The 22323-nt window shown below is 47.5% G+C and overlaps 1 protein-coding gene across 7 annotated transcripts in view; it reads right to left on the bottom strand.

Annotated features, from left to right (window-relative positions):
• SPTLC3 (serine palmitoyltransferase long chain base subunit 3) overlaps positions 1-22323 on the bottom strand; it is an 822967-nt gene that overhangs the window by 337965 nt on the left and 462679 nt on the right. For all 7 annotated transcript variants that reach the window (XM_078649546.1, XM_078649545.1, XM_078649551.1 and 4 more), the window contains exon 6: positions 7172-7265. In XM_078649546.1, the coding sequence (XP_078505672.1) occupies positions 7172-7265 (94 nt within the window). The remainder of the gene's footprint in view (positions 1-7171; positions 7266-22323) is intronic.

Here is a 22323-nt window from a genome sequence, read left to right as displayed (position 1 = left end):
GAAATTCATGAATGTGGGGTACATCAGATGATTAACACAAAGTGCCAAAGGGGCAAACAAGCATTAGTGACGTACTGAGATGGGACAAAGCTGGTGTAAACTAGATTGAGTGTAAAAGGAGGTTAAAGATTATTTTATTCCAGGAAAAGTCAGTAAATCTGTGATCCGTACTAGAGGTTGATAATAATAGCTCCAAAGTGAGGTGTCCACAAGAAGTGGAGTCAAAGCAAGACACTATTTTAACAGCAGTTACTTTCCGATTCAAGTCTGGAGTGGTATGCTATTTTCACAGTGCATGCTGCTGCAACAGTAGATCCTGTGATAAGGTGGTAGCCCCAGTTTCTATGAAGCTGCCTTAGCAGATTCCATATGGCCATGCTTGATTGTTTCCAGCCGACCTGCTGACACGTGTCACTGCCCTCTCCAGGTCAGCAAATACTGGCTGTTCAGCAAACGTAGCTGTCATGGTGCTCCCGTAGACCTTCACATGTATGTAATCCAGCAGCACTGTGGCATATGGGGTGCTGGTCAAAGGCTTCCGAAGGGAGAGACAGAAACGCCATCATTGGAACCCTGGCAGTTTCCTTGCATGTAACTGCAGGTTTGGAGGAGATGGAGACCTAGCGCTTTACAATGCTTTACGGATCTGAGGAATGGAAAGAGGTAGGGAAAGACACCTAGAACTATTACCTCCGACATCTTCTCAGTTTCTATAATCTGCCGAAGACCCCGAAAAAAATACTTCCATGATTCCAAAAATAAACAATCCTCAAACAAAGTAATATTAGTTCATGCTAATGAGTAAATCTGCACCTAGAAATTAATGACCTTATATGGACGTAGATTTACTTGTTTCAGGGATACAAAATTCCAGGTTACACCAGCAATTCTGAGCTGGCCACAGCCTTACAGGTGCACTGCAAGAAGTATCTAGTCATGTTTTTTAGCTTATGTAAACATATGTTACTTTCAAGTATACAAGGTCAAAAGTGCACATTTTTTCCTTCTACACAAAGTATTTATTTTCCTGTGGGGAAATCCCTAAGCCTTTACTTCCTCCAACTTTGGGTGTGTTCCCTTTTGCATACCATGCTGGAAAGAGATACATTCCTGGCACTGAGAGGAGTAAATTACCATCCATTTGCAGGGTGGGGTGGGGTCAGAAAATGATGTGGATGTGTGCAAACTTCCAGGGCGCGCCCACTTCTCTCCCACAAGACTAAATTAGTAAATGTACTTATGCGGAAACAGTCATCTGAGTTACTCAATTTTCCACTGCAAAACTAAGCTTTCAAAACAAATTCTCCACTCAAGGATTTCGGCCGCTTTTTGCAGATGAGGTGTTTTCGCATCACCTGTTATCCTGATGTGAACGGTCACTTGCGTTAACAGACCTTGGGGTTATCCCCAGTCTCAAGGAGGGTCGAACAGGTGTTGACTCAAAAGAAGCTATTTGCACCTATAAGTTATAGTTGAACACACAGACCGCTTCAAGAATGAGGCTGTTTGAGTGTTACTGGCCTGGAGTACTGCTCCTCTGCTGGGAAAAGGACTGCCTTGGATACATTCCAAAGGTCTCAATCCAGAGGACTGCACTGCGGAGCGCTCTCTGGGAGCCTTAGCAGGGAGGGGCAGGATATTTACCCAGGACACACCCTTCTTGTGCACGTTCCCTCCTGTGGCGGTGCTGGAGTTTGAAAGAGTACGGTGCGGCACAGCAAGGATTATCTTCATTAGGTCCACGTATACTTTATCACAGTAATACCAGGGCTAACCTTTTCTTTAAAAGCCAAGGAATATAACAGAGATAAGGTACACTCGCGTTTTGATTATGAAAACAAACATAACAGCAGAATGGAAGAACAATGCTCATCATACACGTTAAGGGCTGCTCAAGGTCACTTTTTTTTAAAGCCGGTTTTTGGGAGGCTACAATGACATGCTGCATGCACACAACACACGGAAATCAAAAACACTATAAACAGACTATGAAACAAAACGGCATTGGCAAGGCTAAAGCTAGTTTAATAGATCTGGGGCACTGGTACAAATAAAATATCAATCAGAGCCGCTTCAAGAATATGCCCCGGAATGGCTTCTGGGCTGGATCCGGCTTGGAATGTGGTTCGTACCTGGGAAAACCAGACGCCTCAAGATCCGAGCACAGCTGTGCATGCAGCGGTCATATAATGATCAATGTTTAACTTGTGCCTCGACCTGTGCTCAGAGCAGCGACAGAATGTCCACACAGAAACAGGAAAAGCCTCTGGCAGCAGCAGGCCTGGGTGCCTGCATGTGTTTGCGTAGGGACTTGGCTGCATAGGTTATATCGTTTGCTTGCGGTCTTACGCTCTAATCCGACAAAAACAGAGAAGAAATATTTACTTTTCAGTGAGACTTTTTTTTTTTAGGATTACCGTATTCTCTAGATTCCTATGCATTTGTAAATCCCTCACCAGGCAGGCGATTAGCCAGCCCACTGTCGATAACACCTGACAGAACACTGCAAAGTTGTCCTGCTGATTTAGGCATGAATATGGTTTCAACGTTAACTAAACAGCCTTAAAGGCACGTTTGTCTACTCCCAAGCATAGCTAAAAAAGAAAGTTCGACAAGAGTGCAGAGTGAGACAAAAGCGGCAGTCTGGATTTACTGAAATGCACACGGTTGGTTCTAACATAGGAGAGCATGGTATCGATTATACAGTAGCAGATGCTTTGACGGGATAGGCAGGGTTGTTAACAGTATGAAATTGAGTGACTCACGCTCGTATCGTCATCCGAAACAATTCCCTCTGGGTACTAAAAAGCGTCAAGGTATTTCCCGAGTTTACAAATTATAGTTTTAAAAGGCATGTCGGGAGATGCACGGTCAAGCCGCAAACGCCTTTCACTAAAATCGCCTTTTGGCAAAGCTTTATCGGCAGATATCACACCCAAGACAGAACACGTACACCCTGGTGGAAACAACATCAAAATGATACACAGGCAAAGAGATACCAAACCAGCAGCAGTGTCACACACCACACCATTATACACCCTACACTAAAAGCAGCAGTGGACACATGCCACGCCATCTTGTGCACGCTGCCTCAATCACCCACTTGTACCGTACTACACAGAACACATTTCACTCTGGGTGAGCAAAGCACAACCGACCATACAATCCAAAGAGCAAAAACCCACATAGCCCCTCACACATCCATCAATGCACATAATTGATTACAAAATGTCCAAGATCAGATTCATTTTAATTTCAGATTGATATACAAAAAATACTTCTGAAATAAACTTCGAACAAAGGCTCTACTAACTGCTCACAATTAATGAGCAACAAACCGGCACACTCAACTGATGGCAGTACCCAGATCTGCATGAAAGGGCGCCCAGATGGAGAAAGTGCTACAATGCCAGTATAATGATGGTACCCGCTATACAAATGCCATTAACTAATTTTTTAGAGGATGGTGCATTCGCCCCTTACCCCACTCCACGGCTGATGTCTGTGAAAATGACCCTGTTTTCTCAATTTCATGGATTCAAACTCTTAAAAAGCACATTGTAACCTCCTTTGAAGACAAATAATTCTTGGAAGAGACGAGCCGTTCAGTAGTCTTATAACATCACTGAACCCGACAAGACTGACATGCATAATTCACAATTTAAAATGACAAATCGCTAGTCTGCAAAGTACCCTATACACATTTTTCATCCATAAATCAAAAATGAGGAAGCCATTTTTCGTCCTATCAATGGGTAACTAAAATCTATTATCCGTTTAACTTTGATGGCCACTAAATAAGGATTCACAAACAAGCAGTTAACTAGATTATGGGCTGTCCTACATCATTGGAGGATCACGTTCAATTTGAATGATGGGAAATATCGACAACAGGAAACCATGGGGTGTGCTACGGTGTATGCAGACTTAACGTGCAAAGACTTTTGACAGGAGATGGATCCTAATGAAAGCCATTTGTAAGCGAAGAGGTTTAATTCTCTTAAAAAAAATATATTTTTTTTAACTTGGGCTCATTCATGTTTAAGAGATTCGACTGGGGTAATATACAAGTCTCAACCTCGACTCATTATCGATTGGCACTGGTATTGAAATTTAGGCTTGACATAGATCTAATAAGGCCATTTACGAGGTGCCAAAGATCTCGACGTTGTATGGCAACTGCAAGCTATCTGCAGTTCTGGCTTCCAATTTTACTGTAATCCATCAGATTTCAATGACTACATAGGACACTAAATTAAACGTGTCAAGACAAATTTTTGTCATTAATAGCCTTGATTTTGATGCCAGTGTGGACAAAGTATATTGCTAATGGTAGGTACATCCGCGCGTCACTCAAATTGTTGTCTTAGAAGAGACCATTGTGGAGAGGATACCTAAATTCAGGGAAGTCCAGCTTCTTCTTTGTAGAGAAATGCAAACTAAGGAGCACTATGTTAATGGTGCCAACGTCAAACCAGATGTGCAGGCACTAGAATGCAGTCTGTTATAAACAAAACACTGGGTTCAATACTAATAATGTACACAATACAAGTGAGCAAGCAGGTTTAGTTGTGGAATTATAACTCACAATTGTGGATAACCAGAAAGAAATATGATGAAGGCAGAGAGATTGTAACACCAGTCATGTAGTGTACATGATAACCTGCCCGTGTCACCTGAGGTATATCGGAATGACATGTAGGAAGGTAAAACAAAGGATTGGAGAACACCGGAGCAATGTCAAATGTAAAAAGAGTACCACCAAGATGGCCAGTCATTATTTAGAAAAGAACCACACCGTGGATGAACTTAACTGGGTCGTTGTAGAAACTCTAGAGATTAAGGATAATAATGCAGAGAGAATCCTTTTTGAAAAGGAACAGCGCTGGATACATCGCCTGGGCACAGACACAAGAGGTTTGAATGATAATATTCCATGGCTGAGCCTGCGGAGATAAGAAACCTCAATTTTTCTGGACTGAAAACAAGCCACTCTCCCATACAGACTTCAAACATTACTGTGGCAGCCACTCTCTTGAATAGTCCTAGATACTATTCACCCTAAGACTTTTGACTTTTTCGTTGCATCCCAAATAAATATGGTCAAACCGTATCCCAAACGAGTTCTCCTTATGCTGCATGGGCCAAAAAAGAATTGCTACACATCCCTCATGGTCAAATAATAAAGAATTGCTATACATCCCCCCCGCCCCTTCTCCTTTAATCTGCTAAATACACCTTAATAAGTGCCACACAGAGTTGAACCCTATGTTCTTATCCCAATCTTACAGTTATACTAATTCGTTGGCTCGATCTCTGTATCATAGAACACGAGCATTAAACAAAACCTCCTCGTGCTGACACTAAACATAACACCAGCCGAGCATTGAAGCTCTTCCCTGTGAATATATCGCCCTATGTACTCTACAATAATTCTTGGTCACTATATACCTGAATGGTATAAACAACCCCCTTTTTTGAGTTTTTGTGTTTTTTGGTATAAATTATCAATCACATTACAACTTCTTCGGGACACATAAGATCAACTTTCGTTCAGTCCCATCTCTACCTCCTTTACCTTTGGGACATTATATTCAACCCAGTAGCTAAGCTCGGCTACTTCCGGGTCACGAGAGGCAGCCGCAGCGTAACGCGAGGCACGAGGAGTGGAGCGTTAGGTACACAACTTCCTCCACAACCCCGCGATATAACTGCAAGTATTCTGCATCCCGACTTTAATGTCCTGCATTCTTTTCGAATTTAGCCCCCTCGAAGCCCTTGTAACACCCGAAGGAGGTGTAATTTATCTACACTTCAGGTATGCAATTTCTCGCAAAACGATTATCGGCATGAGCGGCTCCATATATCTTAAGAGCACGCACGTTATGAGTGACTTTGATAATATTGAGGGCTATAAAAATATGATATTACATGGGCATATGAGCTTTTTGCATGAATACACAAACTCCAACATTCACGCATGCAAAACTACTAAAGTTTAGGTTTAATAAGATCATTATGACACAATATGACAAACACCTTTTTTGAACAACGGGAGAAAGTTGAGCCCCTTTTACCTCGCATGACCATAAGAACACACCATCACCACAGTAACCAAAAAACCTTTTTGCATGGTACACGTTTGTGGAGAAAGAGAGAGTTGGCACTGCCAGTTACTGGGGGTTATGAAGTATTGCCATTTTAAGTTGCATCAAAACTGCATTGTGTAGTAGTGATTTCACTACTTTGCGTGTCTCCCTTACCTCTTTCCCTTGTTTTGCCTGTATAGGTCTATAATGCTTGATTCACAGGTACACTGAGACCTCGAAGACGAAAACAGGTTGAAAATTTCCCTTTTTCTATCACTTGCTTGCTATAGTTTAGCAAACTAGTATCACTTTCACTTGCCACTATTGGTCCTGAAGAAAGCCCTTAAGTCCGAATCCCGGCAGATAGGGCTGAAACATGTCGGCCATTTTTACTTCACAGTAATGCTAGTACGTCCTGAAAACCTAATTGCTTTCAATAGAACGCACTGTTTTGAGCATTCCCTCATGGGATTTACCCGAACCCAGACTCAATAAAATTATTTTTCTGGTTATCCGGGTAATTTTTAAATTGAACACTGTCCACGTCACTGGGTCACTACTGTTTTTAACCAAGGGTAAGATCCTCCTGGTGGAGGCTGCATATCAAAACTAACCCTATGATTATGCACACACGTGTATGAAGAGCGGAGAACCAAGATATACCGCTATCCATGCTTCCCAACACGTGCATGAGGGTTTTTTACTGGAGACAACTTTGCTTTATCTCCTGCATACCCTGGTTCATGCAGGACAAGTGATCCTTCCCCATTTGATTATCTGGCAGAGGAGAACACGCAGTGGTATCCAGTAGAAAAACAAGCATGAGCCAGTGTCTAAAAACTGCAGCCTTCTCTCTAGGTCCATTTAATGGTCATTGCACAACCAGCAGCAAGCAGTTTATGTTTCTGTCAGACAATGCATTTGTCCATGTCCATTTTCCATGACCAATGTCCATTTACGACATACTTTTTGGATGGGAAACTTATCGGACGTTAAGACACCAGCAGGCCCTTCCATTTTCTAAAGGCCACCATAACACGATCTTCTTCTATACCAAATAAAATGTAAATACTTATACTCACTATTATGTTTGAAAACTCGAATAGTAGCTCCAGAGAGTCTGGCGCCAAGAACAAGTGAGGTGTGGTTCAGCTCATCGCTTAAAATGAGACATCCCTGTAGAAATGAAAAAGAAGCAATAATCAGGATAAAGAAAGGAAAGGAATCCTGTGGCAAACATTTGCTTTCGCTTAAACAGTATTTGGTGTCTGAAACAACGATCGCCTGTAGGTAGCTCTCAGTTTCCAAGTTTCATGCAGGAGTGGCTCAACCATTACAGATGATCTGCTGCATTTTACCCCTTTTGTGCGATTATAAAGTCAGGACTACGAGCCCCCGGATGTACAGAAAATCCTGGAATTTTCGAAATACATACTACATACCTGTAGACCACGCGCTACCAACAAAATGAGTCAACGTTCTAAAATATAACGCTGCCCCTTCTTTATGACACAAACGCCTTAACGCTTTTTAAAAACATGTTTACCTCTTGACGTTCTGACAGAATTATGAATAAATAAATAACCAATCGCACATCAGTTGTTTCCCACCAGACTAAAATGACAATATATGGTGCTCCATTTGTCTAGTCGTGTGATGGGTCTTACTTTCTGCGACAATGTTAAAGTGAGAACTCCAAAACAGTGGCACTTTGACCACATGAGAGCAGCAGTAGTTGAAATGGAAGACAGGGAGGCACAAACGAAAAAGTTATTTGCCTGCACTATCTTTCTGGTGCATACTCCTCTACCTGCGGATTCCTCACCTATAGGACAACCCATGACATCAGACTAGATCTGGAAACTTCACTGCTGTCACATGACCAGTAGAGGCTGCTGGCTTTGGATGACGCCAGAAGTGATTGTCAGGGGACGTCACCAAAGTCATATAGAAACCGCCCAACTATTCCCACGCTCACCAACTTTACCCCCTCCTAAGACCACAACATCAGTTTATATCCTTTTTTCCCCCAGCCTTCAAGGCAAGCAGACGGACAGACATTGACAGAGTAAACAAAATATAAATTGAGATCTCATTCAACTTTCCCTATTACAAATCCATCAAACTGGGAGGCAGGCGGGTTGGTGAATAATCTGCAGGTAGATAAAGTATCCACCAAAAAGATTGTTACAACAGGTAAGTAACTTTTTCACCTGATGGATACTTCTACCTGAATATTTCTCTCCTGCAGAACAGATTCAAGAGCAATACCTTTCCCCTGGAGGGGACTGATGGATTGTTAGACAAGGAAATCCAACAAAACAGAACTGATTTGCAAGTAGCTGGGTTCAAACTGAGGAGGTGTGGTGTGCAAAATAACGATGGATTAGTGTTAGAAATGGGGATCTTTAGTTGGCAGAGTTAAGTGCCTTTGTCCAAATAGGGACCCTTGCTTCTAGTCAGGGTAAGGGGGATACACCTCTAAAATAACCCCTGCTCATCCCCTTGGTAGCATGGCAGGAGCAGACAGGCTTATCTCAGAGGCAGTGTGTAAAGCATTTGTGAACACATACAGTATTACAGTAAAAACACTACAAATGGACACCACACCAGTTTAGAAAAATAAGTAATCTTTATCTAAACGGAAACAAGACCAAACAACAAAAATCCACAATACAGTAAAAAAAAATTACTTTCAGATGGTAGAAATAGTTCAGTTCAAAGCAAAATGCAGATGAGACACTTTTCACACAAAGTACCTTGGATGTGTCAAGAAACAACAAAAACGGTCCGCAGGGAAGGTGATGAGTCGGCTCCTTAGACTCAGGGAGGGTGATGCATCAGTTCCTTGCCCCGGGGGAGGTGATGCGCCGGTTCCTTATTGCAGCGCAGAGGAGGTGATGCATCGGTTCCTTACCGGAGAGGAGATGATGCGTTGGTTTCTTACTGCATGGGGAAGTGACGCGTCGGTTTCTTACTGCGTCCCACAACGATGCAACAGACTTAGCGCCTCGATGCCATGCGACGATCCGGGACGATGCGTGGATTCTTGCAGGCGCCCAGCAGGGTTTGCATCAGGATCGGTGCAGTGATCTCGGACTTTGGAGATCGTTGCACTCGATGCAGCCGAAACACACGGATGCATCACGCTTCTGCGATGTTGCATCGATTTCTCAGCTCCCAGCGGAAACCAGTTCTCTAGAGGTCCAAACCAACAGCAGGCACATCTTGCAGGTCATAACTCCCAGTAAGGAAGTTCAGGGGAGCTGGTGGTGAAGTGTTTGTGATCCTGAGACTTCAGAACAGGAGGCAAGCTCAGTTTCAGTCCTGAAGCAGATGATAAAGCAAACAGCAAAGTCCTTTTCTCCTTTTCTTGGCAGCAAGTAGCAACTACAGGCCAACCCCAGACAGCAAACAGCTCAGGGGAAGTATTCCTCCTTAGCTTCTCCGGTTTTTCTCCTTGGCAAAGGTTCCTCTTGATTTCCCAGAAGTGATCTAAAAGCAGGGTGGTCTGGAACCTCCTTTTTTATACACAAAAAGTCTTTGTTCTCTGGAGGCAGAGAGTGCCTGTACCCAGCCAAAACCAGTTCCGTCCTCACTGGTGCAGCTTCCTGGAAGGAGGTGGAGAGAGCATTGTTGAAGGCAGACCAAGCCCATTCAGGTGAAAAGGAAATCTTCTCCCCTCCTCTAAACACAGCCCAGGTCTATTCAGCCCAGCCCTGACTCATCAGACTCTCTGCAGCCACTGCTATTCTCCAGCCCCTGTCATCATAGCCAGACATGCAATACACAAATCTAGCAGAGGCACACTGGATGGTTAGGCAAGAAAAGACCTACTTTCTAAAAGTGGTATTTTCAAACACAATGTAAAAATCACCCTCACTAAAAGATGCATTTTAACATTCTGAGTTCAGGTATACTAAACTTTATTTACCTACCTTGTTCCCAGGGGTAGTTATGTTTCTAAGATGTTATAAACCAACTCCCCATTCTATCCTATGGGAGCAGGTAGCCTTCCAATAGTGAAAAACGAAATTGGCAGTAATTCACTATCAGGACATGCCACACACACCAGGGCATGTCCTACCTTTTACATACACTGCACCCAGCCCACAGGGGTACCTTGGGTCTACATTAGGGGTGACTAATATGTAGGAAAATAGAAGGGTAGGGACTGGCAAGTGGGGGCACTTGCCAAGTCGACATGGCAGAACCAGTCTGCAATGGCAGACCAGAATGACATTTTACAGGCTACTTCTGTGTGTGGTACAATCCGTGCTGCAACCCACTAGCACCATTTGATTTACAGGTCCTGGGCACACACAGTGCACTGTACAAGGGCCTGACTAGTAACAATTTACAAAGGGAGCACTTGCACTTTGGCACTGAACAGCAGTGGCAAAGTGCCCAAAGCATCTAGACCAGCAAAACGACGTCCAACACACAGCAAAAACACAGGAGGCAAAGGAAAAAGTAGAGGGGAGAACCACACCAATTTGGCCGAGATTAATTCAAGCATTCAATCCACCACTTTTTATATACTTTAGTATGCCCTTGGTGCGATCCAGATATTAGTTAACCACCAGCCTAGGATCCAACTGATGCAATTGCTCCTCCTCCCCAGAGAGATGAGGTGGAGTGTAAAAGGTTGGGAGGCTGAAGGATTTACCTAGGTGGAAGGGGTTGGGGTCACCATTTCTGGTAGGGCAGCGGCCCTGGTCCGCAATACTAACTTATGGTAAAAAGATGTGAAAGGGGGGCAAAAGCTAAGAGCTGGTAACACGCTCAACCATTCGGCTGAAGTAATAGCCACCAAAAAAACATTCCCAAGGGATAACTTTGCAGGGGCTGAAACGGACTACCCATAATAAAAGTAAAAACCCAATTAAGGTCCCACTGGAACACAACAAATGAGGCCTATATTTGTCAACCCTTTTAAAAACACATTACAATGGAGACATAAAAGGGGAAGGCTGGTCCAGCAAATGGAGGGATACAGACAGCCCAGCCAAATACCCCTTGACTAGGTCTATCACACAACCCCTTTGAGAAAGGGTGAGTGCATACAGCGGGACCTGTGACAACTTGGCCTGCAAGGGGTCCACATTATTGTCCGCACACCATTTGACAAAGGGCTCCATCTACTACAGTAAACAGACTTGGTGGAGGGGTGATGTGCCAACAAGTTGACGTCTACAATCTCTGCTGGCAGCAGAAAGGAACTCAGTTGTCCCGTTCAATTTCCAAGCATGAAGGTGAAGGGCTCGAAGACTGAGGAAGAGAACAATTCCCTCTGACTGGGAGCGACGGTTTGGTCTAAATGGCAGACACAGAGGGGTACATGTGCAGAAGTTCTGCATACTGCACTCTTCTGGACTAATTCAGGGCAATCATGCTAATTAAGCACTGTCTTGGTTGATTTTCCTCAGAAGCAGAGAAATCACAGGTCTGGGGGGCAACAGATAGTGCAGCTGACTGTTCCACCTCAACTGAAACGCGCCCCAGACACCCAAGGAGTGCTCCACCGGGCAAAGATGTCCTGGAATACCTCCAGTACACCCGTTGTTGGCAAGATAACACTGGTTCAGGCTGTCGGGTCTGGCATTCAGAGACCCTGCTAAGTGATTGCTGGTGAGCCTGATCCCTCTGTGGTGTGCCCAAGATCAAAGTCTCAACGCTTACAAGCAAAGGAGGTGAGAGCTTACTCCTCTTTGCTTGTTGATGTACCACATTGCTGTTGTGTTGTCCGTCAAGATCTGGATGGACTGATCTTGGTTAGAGAGAAGTAAAGTCTTGAGTGCCAGCACAATTGCCCAAAGTTCCAACAGGTCGATGTGAAGAACCTGTTCTTCTGGAAATCAGAGGCCTCTGGATGGCCTACCCAAGGAGAAAGCATCCATCACTACTATAGTCACAGTCAGAGGTGGGAGTAAAGACCATCTTGCAGGTCAAGTTCACCTTGTTCTTCCATCAAGCCATTTTGTTGCATCGCTGTAGGAGATTACGATAAAGTCTGATAGGTCTCCCCAGTAGAGCAGCCACTGTCAGTGGAGGCAACACTGCAGGGAGCTCATGTGCCAACGTGCATGCATGACTAGGAGAATGCAGGAAGGTAGTAGGCCTAGGAATCTTAGGACCCTTAGAACCGGGACACTTATGCTTTGCTACAACAATGGAACCATTTTTGGATACTGGTGATCCTCAGAGATGGAGGAAAGGAACGGAAAAGGGTGGTGCCCAGTACCAATCCTATCAACTAGAGTCATTGGGAGGATCACAGGTAAGATTTGGGCTTGTTGATGGAAAAGCCCAGGTCAACCAGCAGGGAGGCTGTTAACTGCAGATGGCACGATAACACCTCTGGTGAACTGGCTGTGTTCCAGTACTGAGAAAATGGGTATGCCTGACCTTCTGAGATGGGTTGCAAACCCCGTCATCACCTTCATGAAGACTCGAGGTGCCAATGTTAAGCCAAAGGGAAGTACCAATTGGTAGTGTGTCGAACCCACCACAAATTGCAAGTATCCATCCGGTGCGACCACCGGATAGGGATGTGGAAACATGCATCCTGCAAGTTGTGACACACCATCCAGTCCCTAAGCTCCAACGCCAGCAACAATTAAGCTAGAGTCAGCATCTTGAACTTTCACTTCTAGAAGTAGTTGTTCAGATCCCAGAGGTTCAAGATCGGGCGCAGACTGCCGTCCTTCATAGGCACCAAGAAGTAAAGTGTGTAACATCCCTGACCCTGCCACTAGTTCCACAACTCCTGTCCGCAAAAGTGTTGCTCCTTATTTCTGCAGTATGGCCAGGTGGTCAGGAGGGAAGGCAGAGGGTGGAGGGGGAAAAGGCGGTGCTGCCTGGAGAAAGGGAAGCATTTAACCTAGTTCGATGATTTGAAACACCCACTGGTTGAAAGTAATGGCCTTCAAGGCCGGTAGAAAACAGTACACCGGCATTCCCACAGGCACCGAATGGGAAAGGGGAAATCGAGCTTGTCTGCTTTCTGGGTGGCGCAGGAGAGGAGGAAGAGGATGAGGAGGGATGTTGGGTGGTTCCAAAGCTATTTCATCTCATTCTACCATGATAATGCCTAACCTGGGGGCGTGGCTTGGCGCTGCTGGAGTGAGCAGCAAACTTGCGAGCACCGGTCACCCAGCCACCATCTGAAGCCATCATGACACCCTGAGGGGGAATAAAGCCCCCACGGTGCACTCCCACAGTTGTGCAAGGGGATCAGCATGTCCTACATAAGTAGAAACCTAGACGAATGTCAGAAATTGGCAAAAAAGGAGGAAACAGATTGTGGCCGCCAGGCGAACCAAGATGGCGGCGCACAGTGAGAGGTGACGTGCCGGGGGGATAACCACGACTGAGCCGCGACAGATGGCAGCAGTGGGCGCCCCCTTCCCCTTCACCACACCACTGCTAGGTCTGGATTGGGCTCAGAGACTCCCCCAGAAGCTACGCCGGAGGGGCAGAGCAGGAGCTGCCGTGGGCTTGATTGAGTTCACACGTGGCAAGCCTGGGTGCGGTGACTGACGGGGGTGAGAAAAGCGGAGACGGAGGCCTGACAGCACAGAACTGGCACTACGAGGTAAGAGGGAAGCACCAACAAGTGGAGAGTATTGTGAGCAGTGTCAGGCAGCCAGAAGGCAAAAGGTACAGAGCCCCCCCCTTGGGACACTGGAGGATGGGAGTGAACGGATGCGACCAGGCGGGGGGACGGAACAGGGAGACCCGGCCTGTGATACCCAAGGCCTGCTAGTCCTCCAGAGGCCCTGAGACTGAAGGCCAAAGCGCAAGACCCAAGGAGGATGACCGGCGCCCCTGAGGAGACCCCTCCTGGGTGGGAGCACAGAGAGCAGCAGCTGGGGCACTAAGGCCTACGCAGGCTCGTGGGCCGAGTGTTAGGTCCGAATCAGGGGAGTGGGCCTCGCGGTGCCAGACTAGCCGGCGGATGGGCCCAGGGAATAACAAGGCCCCAACGTATAATAGCTGGGGAAGACACAGGATATCCGACCCCCCCCCCACAACCCCTCAAGTGAGCAGACTCCCAAAGAGCTTCGGTCTAGGAGCTGGGGCCTAAGAGGGAGGACTACTTGCTCCGGTTGTGCCGTATAACACAACCGAGCGGGCCTGATATAGCTACTACAGGGACGACCTGGGTACCAAAGCCCCAGTCCATTGAACAGCTCAAGGGAAGGGAACCCCCTCAATCGCAGCCGTGCACCTAAGAAGGTCCAGCCGGGAGACAGCAGAGTCATTGGGCCGAGAGCTGAGCATGTATGACCGCAGTGGGCAAGCAGGACCTGTACATCACGTAGCCTTGTACCCCCTATCAGACGGGGAGACCACGGAGCGCATTGGGGATACAAGGCGTACCTGAGCTAGTGAGCGAATAGAGGGGGAACCTGTGAGAGGCGGACGTGGCTGATCTGGGAGCACCCTGGGAGAACACACGGCACCTGAAGCACCATTGAACGAGAAGGCACCATGGGGACGGTCCCCAAGAAGGACAGGGAAGAGGGCCCAATGGATAGGCCGATGGAGGAGAGGGGGGCGGCTCAACCGAAGGCAGAAAACCCCAGAGACCCTACATTGCAGGATTTTACTGCAGGCCATCACCTCATCCAGTGAGCGACTGGAAACTAAAATAGACTCTTTGGGCCTGGATCTGGGCCTACTCAGAGAGAACCACAAAACATTGGCAGACCGCATCAAGCCAACAGAGGGCCAACTCTCCGACATACTGCTGGACATGGTAGCCATGAAGCAGCGCCTAGAACTGCTCGAGACGAAAGTAAGAACTTTGGAATCCCGAGCCGAAAACACTGAAAACAGATCGCGATGGAGCAACCTCAGAATCATCGGCCTACCGGAGAAAATAGAAGGCTGTAATATGCTAGCCTACCTGGAGGAGGTGCTGGAAGGCCTATTAAACTTCTTCGCCCTGGAGTAGGCAAACAGAGTCTCGGAGAAACCACCCATACCTGGAGCACCTCCGCGGGTGGTAATAGCGAACTTGTTCCACTTTAGAGATAGGGACCACATCTTAACTCAAGCACGCCTCAAAGGAGACAGAGTTGGGCAACTCAGTGGTGAGAATCTTCCCAGACTTCTCCAGAGAAGCCCGACAGCAAAGAGGGTCTTATCGAGAAGTGAAGCAGAGGCTGCGGCAATTAAACTACAAATATGAAACGCAATACCTGGCCACGCTACGAGTCACCACAGCAAAGGGCACAGAGTTCAAGCCCGCGCACAAAGCAGCCGACTGGCTAATGAAACACGAAGAGATGGTGCCGCTAAGAGAGCCGGAGAGGAGGAGAAGGAGAGAGAATCGGTCTAGGGGTCGGCAGACCTTGAGAGAGAACCTAGCACCAACACAAGAAAAGGCACAGCTCGAACGTCCGAACGCAATGCAGGTGGTGGCACTGTTCAGCGGCAAGGATGGAAGTCACGTACCCCCTGAGGGCAGTGAGATAGCAGCAGACTCCGGCTCGGAACAGGGTTCCAGCGAATCTGAGACACCGAGCGTGGTGCTCCCAGAAGTAACACAACAGACGGCGGACGACATCGCCTAGCTGTGGAGACCGGGGGACTTCACGAGAGCAGGTCTGGAATGGAGCAAGACGCGCCTGATCCAGCAGTGAGGTACAGGGACTGTTGGTAGGGGGCAGTGTAGGGGTTCCAGGAACTAGGAGGCAGCTGCAGAGACTGGGAGAGCGGCGGACGAGCAGCCTTTCCCCTTGTGATTGACTAACCGAACTGCAAGCAGTCACTTGCGGACCTTCTAATTGTAGTTTGGATTTGGGGGGGTGGGGGTTCCTGCCTATCCTGAGGAGTGAGAGTTGGGGGAAGTGTTTGATGTTGAGACGGGAGGGGACACCTTGAGTTGCAGCACACAGGGAACCGTGGGGGATTGAGTGGGGAGAGCAAACAGGCTGCACAGCCTATGGAGGGAGGTGGATGGTGCTTCATAACATACCTTAATGGCTGATGAGCAACAGTACAAATGTATGACTTGGAATATCAGGGGTATGCATACAATGTCGAAATGCTATAAAGTCTTTTCTTATATTCAGCGGCGGGGAGCCCAGATAACCCGGCTGCAGGAGACTCACCTCACACAGAAAGAAGGACAAGCCTTGCAGAGGTGATGGAGGGGCCAGCTCTTTTACACTACCACCTCACCTTATGCGTGGGGTACTAATATGGATACAGGAAGGGGTCCATTTCAATTGATAGATTCTGTGTTAGATCCGGAGGGTCGCTTTTTAGCCATAAAGGGACGACTAGAGGGCCTGGATATAAGTATAATAGGCATCTATGCCCCTAATGTAGAACAGGCAGCCTTTTTCACGAGGTTGAATCACTGCTTACCGCATTACCTAACGGGCACTTCCTAATAGGGGGTGACTAACAGTGTGAACGATATACAACTAGACTGATCCCATCCACCACTTCGAAACTCCCAAGCAGCGCGAGCCTCACACGCATTCACTACCTGGAGACATGGCTGGGGACTGATAGACGCCTGGAGAACCTTACGTCCCCAAGATAGAGACTACTCCAACTTCTCAGCAGTCCATGAGGTGCATATGCGATTAGACGCCTTCCTAAGCTCAGTAGACACACAACGCCAGGTTATGGCCGCGGAATACCTCGCACAAACAATATCCGATCACAACCCACTCGTCCTGTCCTTGAAATGTGTACACCCTCTGGCAGCGATCCCCACGTGGCAGCTCAGTCCGGATACCCTGGAGGACAAGGTCTTACAGGAAGAGATCAGGGAAGAAATAGCGCACAACTTTGCGGCCAATGAGGGGACGGCCTCTTCGACTAATGCGGAGTTGGACGCCTTCAGAGTGGTCCTCAGGGGCCAGTACATAAAGCGCACCATGGGGGTTAGGCGTGTCCTCCTGGGAGAAGAAGCAGGGGCAGAGACAACCCTTAGAGGACTAGAATGTTGAAAGCCAGGGCACCAGGAGCTTCAACAGGCACTTTTAGAGGCCAAGGAGGAAGTGGCAAAGCAGACAGAGAGGCTTAGATGGTTTGACTACAAGAAATATTTAGAGCGCATGCATGCTGAGCGGGACAAATCGGGGTCACTCCTGGTCTGGCTGGCAAACCCGATGGGTAGGAGCTCTCCCTTAGTTGAAATTGGGGATGAGGAAGGGATCAGGCATTACACGCTGGCAGCGATCAATGAAGTCTTCGCACATTATTACACAAAATTTTACAGAAAATCACGAGATGATCCCACAGACGCACAGGAATACCTCGCAGACCTGCGGATGGCGAGGCTGACTCCAGAGGAGGCGGAGGAGCTGGGTAGGGATGTTACGCAACGGGAGGTGCGAGTCGCCATTAGGGGTATTGCTAGGAATAAAACCTTGGGTACAGAGGGCCTGCCAGCCGAGTTCAACGCAACCTATTCGGAAGAGTTGACACCCCGACTGGTCACAATGTACCAGGAGGCCTGGGAAACGGGGTTGCTGACGGGCAGCGCTAGGGAGGCCAGTATTGTACCAGTGCCCAAGCCTGGGAAAGAACCGCACGGCATACAGACCACTATCAATATTGAACATGGATTACAAAATTCTGAGCAAAATCCTTGCGATGTGCCTTCTCCCCCACATCAGATATCTAAATTGTCCCCGTAGGAGTTATTTCAATATTCTTCATCAATTCTTAATTTGTCACCACCGTAATCTATCATTCAACAAATGCAAGGCAAGTACAGTATTTTACTGTTGTTTATTTTGTTTATAAGTTGTTTTCTTTTTCAAAAACTATAACATGGCAACATGAATACTACTACAGTTGTAAATTTGGCTTCAAGTAGTATATAACACCTTTTGCTAGTTACATGGAAAAATGAAATACCATGTAGAGAGGAATTTTTTCATTGCAATACATTCATTGTAACATCGGTTTACAAAATCCATAGGACCATCATCAGGACAAGTTGCACATTTATATCTACAAATAAATATGAATATCAATAATCCATACAAAACTCCTTGCATACCAGGTATCGTCTAATCACCCAAAAGGATAACAAATCAAAGACATGCACCCTAAGTGTAGCTTAAAAAGTGTTCCAAACACCACAATCATTGTGCAAAGACCCGTGCACTCTAATCATCTTCCTAATAAATCAACTTGGATAAAAAGTCTTACTAGTAACCTCCAGCCGGAAGTTGTAAGGCCGGAGAGGACAAAAAATTTCCAAATGTCTAAAAACCAAAATCAAAAAACCGAACGTTAAACTAAAATAAATACCCAAGTTCTTCTTCGCATGCAATAACACACACAGAAAACGTACCTACAGATTGCTTCAGTCAATCCGTCACGTTATTGAAAATATAAATGTATCCTGTAGCAATACATAATGAAAATGAACCCTACATTAGTTGAACTCTCCTAACCAAATCACCTTATAAAGCCCCACCAAAACCCATCGTGTATATAGATGGAGTACTCACGGCCAAATCAATCAGTAGCGTGTCAATCACCTAAAATCAGAAAAACCCATTAGCGACTGTTAGCGCGTAGACCAGAGCTACCAGGCCACATCACTGCTCATATTTGTATTTAGAAAAACAGCGTGGCTCGCACTTACTTGAAAATATAGAAGGTGCAGCGTTCAACTTCCTCTCGACTCGTCAGTCTGAGAATGCCGGCCACGGCTTTCCGGGTACATAACCTCTGGCCTCTGCAACGTCATGACGTATCGTCAGCCTCTCTATCAGTGTGTGATCCGTAAAAGAATAGTCAGTGAATAGTAACATAACAGTGAATCCACTCATAATAATCACTCACATCGCTGCCTCATTTCATATAGTGGCAAAGCCAAGCTATATCGTTGACCATTGTTAAAACGTACTGATGTCGATACAATTGGAAATCTCCATATACACAACGGCGGCCATCTTAGAACAGGTTCCAATGTGTGTAAACTCAACACGACATCAACGTGCCAAATGCTTAGACTACTCAAGAACCCATAACCATCTGCAAATAACCGTTTCTCCTCAAGATTGATCATTTGAGGAGGAGGAGCTTCGCGGGCATCCAAGATGGTCGCGTGAGCACAGAGCTCCCCTGACACGCGCCGCCCTTCACGAATATCCTGACAACATCCTGATTTCGAGGACGGGCTTTTGTTCGCACATCCTTGCTGATCTTCGGACACTTTGAAAAATCAAATTTGGACGCTGGGGTCCACTTTTGCATCGTTTTTACTTTTTGAGGCCCACCCCGAGGCGGACCGGGGGTTCGGTTGCTGTGCGGGCCGTGGAGTAGTTGATCAACAACGGCAGCAGGGGTCCCCTCTGGTCGACCCCTCCTGACTTTCGGTTTCGGTTTCTGCTCCCGGCTCTGATTGGCAGAGGTGAAGCCTTGCACCACCTTCGGCTGGCCTGTGGTCTCCTTGCTGTTTGGTGCTGGCCCGACTACCTGCCTACAACCCGGCCCTTTTGTGCCTACAATCCTCGGAACTAGTCTTGTTGACTGTCTGGACACTCCGTGCCCGGCCATTTTTACCAGGTCGCAAGGACCCCTTCGGGGTCCCTTTTCCAAAATGGCCACCGGACAGCCTCTTAAGAAGCGCAAGACTAAGGCACCTCTCCGTGGTGGCCAAAATCAGACTAACATCAAGGATCACTACTCGCAGGTCAAGGGGTCGCCCGGCGCTGCGGGCCGTGCTTCGGATAACCCTAAGACCCCCTTTTCAGCGTCTTCGGACCCATCCTTGCAGGACGTCATGGGAGCCATAGCCAACATGCAGGCCTCTATGGGACAGCAGTACGAGGCCTTAGCCTCCAAGATCGACACGGTGGCCGTTGACATTACGCTGATTAGAGCGGATCTTTCGCAGACCAATGAAAGGGTCGAGTCATTGGGCTTGAAGACTTCTAGTCTTACTGCGGATGTCTCGGAGGCCCAGACTGAGATCGGCAATCTGCGTTCCTCGCATGACCTACTGGCTCGTCGTCTCGAGGACTACGAAAACAGGGCCCGTCGTAACAATGTGCGCCTTATTGGTGTCCCGGAAAATCCCGAGATTATAGGGGTTGACCTCTTGGTGGAGGACTTGATTGCCAACTATCTTTCTCCCGCTGGACTCAGCAAGTTCTTCACGGTTGAGCATACTCATCGTGTCCCCGGCGGGAAGGCTAAGCCGGGTGCCCCCCCCGAGGCCCATTATCGCCAGGTTGTTTCACTTTAGGGACCGAGACGCTGTCCTACAGGCCTCACGGGACAAGGGCCCAGTGAACTTTGAAAATGCCTCAGTTTCTTTTTATCCTGACTTTTCGTCGCTTGTCCAAAAACAAAGGCTTGGATTTCAGGGAGTTAAGAAGCGATTGCGAGACTTGGGTCTCAAGTACTCCTTGTTGTTTCCTACCAGGCTCCGGATTGAATATCGGGAACGGGTATTCTTTTTTGATCGCCCTGAAAATGTCAGTGACTGGCTTGACTCTCTGCCTATAAGAACTGAACGTACTGGGCACCCCGGAGGCGCCGACGGGGGTGTGGCGGAATGAGGACTTCACCTGTGGATCCCAGCGTCTGAACTGTTCTGCGGTTTCAGCGGAGTCTGGACTTGGGTCTTTTGTTAGGCCTAGATCAGCCTGGGGGTGGCGGGGGGCGAATGGGGACTCTTCCTCCTCCTGGGTTCTTTGGAAGCTTAGTTTAGTAATGGGGCGACAGGCACACTGCAAGTTGGGGTGGCTTATTCGTCTTACGCAGGGGTGCAGGGTGGGGGGAGTAACATGTTCAAGTTGGGGGGTGGTGGGGGGAGGTGTGTTTCTGTGTACTCACGAGGCATCGTATTGTTTTTCTCATTTGTACTGATCGTGGGGTCCTATGTGGGTCCTGCTCTTTCTACTTTTCGGGGATGGGGGGTGGCGAGTTGAGACTGTTGTCCTGGAATGTCAATGGATTAGGGGACAGAATTAAGCGAAGTATTGTTTTGCGATTCCTCAGGCGTCATTCCCCCGATATTGTCCTCCTACAGGAGACGCACTTAATAGGCAACGCTTGTCAGGCAATGAATAGGCGCGGTTACCGGTTGGTGGCCCACGCGGGGTTTACTTCTGGGTCCAGGGGGGCTGGTATTCTCATTCGGTCCTCTCTCCCTTTTGCAGTTGACGAGGTGCGACTTGACGACAGGGGGCGCTATGCAGTGCTCACTGGCAGGAGGGAGGGGAGGACACTGTCCATACTTTCAGTCTATGTCCCCCCGGGTCTGCAGGCTTTAACCTATGCAGATCTGTGTAGAGTCCTTTTGGACCTTCCCGAGGGGCTCCTGATTTTGGGTGGGGATTTGAATTCGGTTGTTTCTGGCACCTCTGATCGTCATCCTCCCAGGGATCTACCCAGGGCGCAAAGGTGGTTGAGTGATTTGTTAGAGACCTTCGGGCTCGTAGACGCCTGGAGGCTACTACACCCTACACAGTTGCAGTACACTTTCCACTCTGGGGCACATGGCAGCCTTTCTAGATTAGACTATTTCTTAATGCCAGCGGTCCAATCCTCCTCCATCAAAGAGATTCGTCAGCTCCCTAGGGGTATTTCCGATCACTCCCCCTTGTGGCTCCGGTATGAGGTGGGGGCAGGCGATGAGGGTAGAGTTGCTCCTATTAACCCGTGGTATTTTCGTAAACCCAAGATCCGCTCGGACCTTGTGAAAACTATTGAGCTTTATTTTGACGACAATGTGGGGTCTGTTTCTTCTGCTGTTTCGTTATGGGAAGCATTTAAAACTGTCATACGTGGTCAGTCCTTATCCTTGATGGTCGCTGCTAAGAAGGCTGCAAATGTGGAGGTGGTGCGCTTGGAATCTGAGATAGCTGCTTTGGAGGACGATCTTCGGATGGGCGTCTCCAGTACCAAGTTGCACTCCCTTGCTTTGAGACAAGCTGACTACAAGGCTCTTGTAAAGGATGCTGCGAAAGTGATGTATAGGGAGCAGCAGGGACGACTGTATGATGTGGGTGATAAAGCGGGTGATAGGCATGAGGAAGACTCCTGATTGCTGTTGCGGGACATTGCTTTGCCTCGCCTCTCTGACTGACAGAACCCTCATGGATGCTCCGCTTTCGGTAGATGAAATTGCGGTGGCTATTCGTTCCCTCCGTTCGGGTAAGTCGATGGGCCCAAATGGCTTGCCCATTGAATTATACAAGCTGCGACCCGACAAAATGGTGCCTTATTTACGGGA

This window comes from Lissotriton helveticus, chromosome 6 (assembly GCF_964261635.1).
Source record: "Lissotriton helveticus chromosome 6, aLisHel1.1, whole genome shotgun sequence".
NCBI lineage: Eukaryota > Metazoa > Chordata > Amphibia > Caudata > Salamandridae > Lissotriton > Lissotriton helveticus.
Note: the sequence above shows the minus strand (reverse complement) of the source record. Positions and strands in the feature narration are given on the sequence as shown.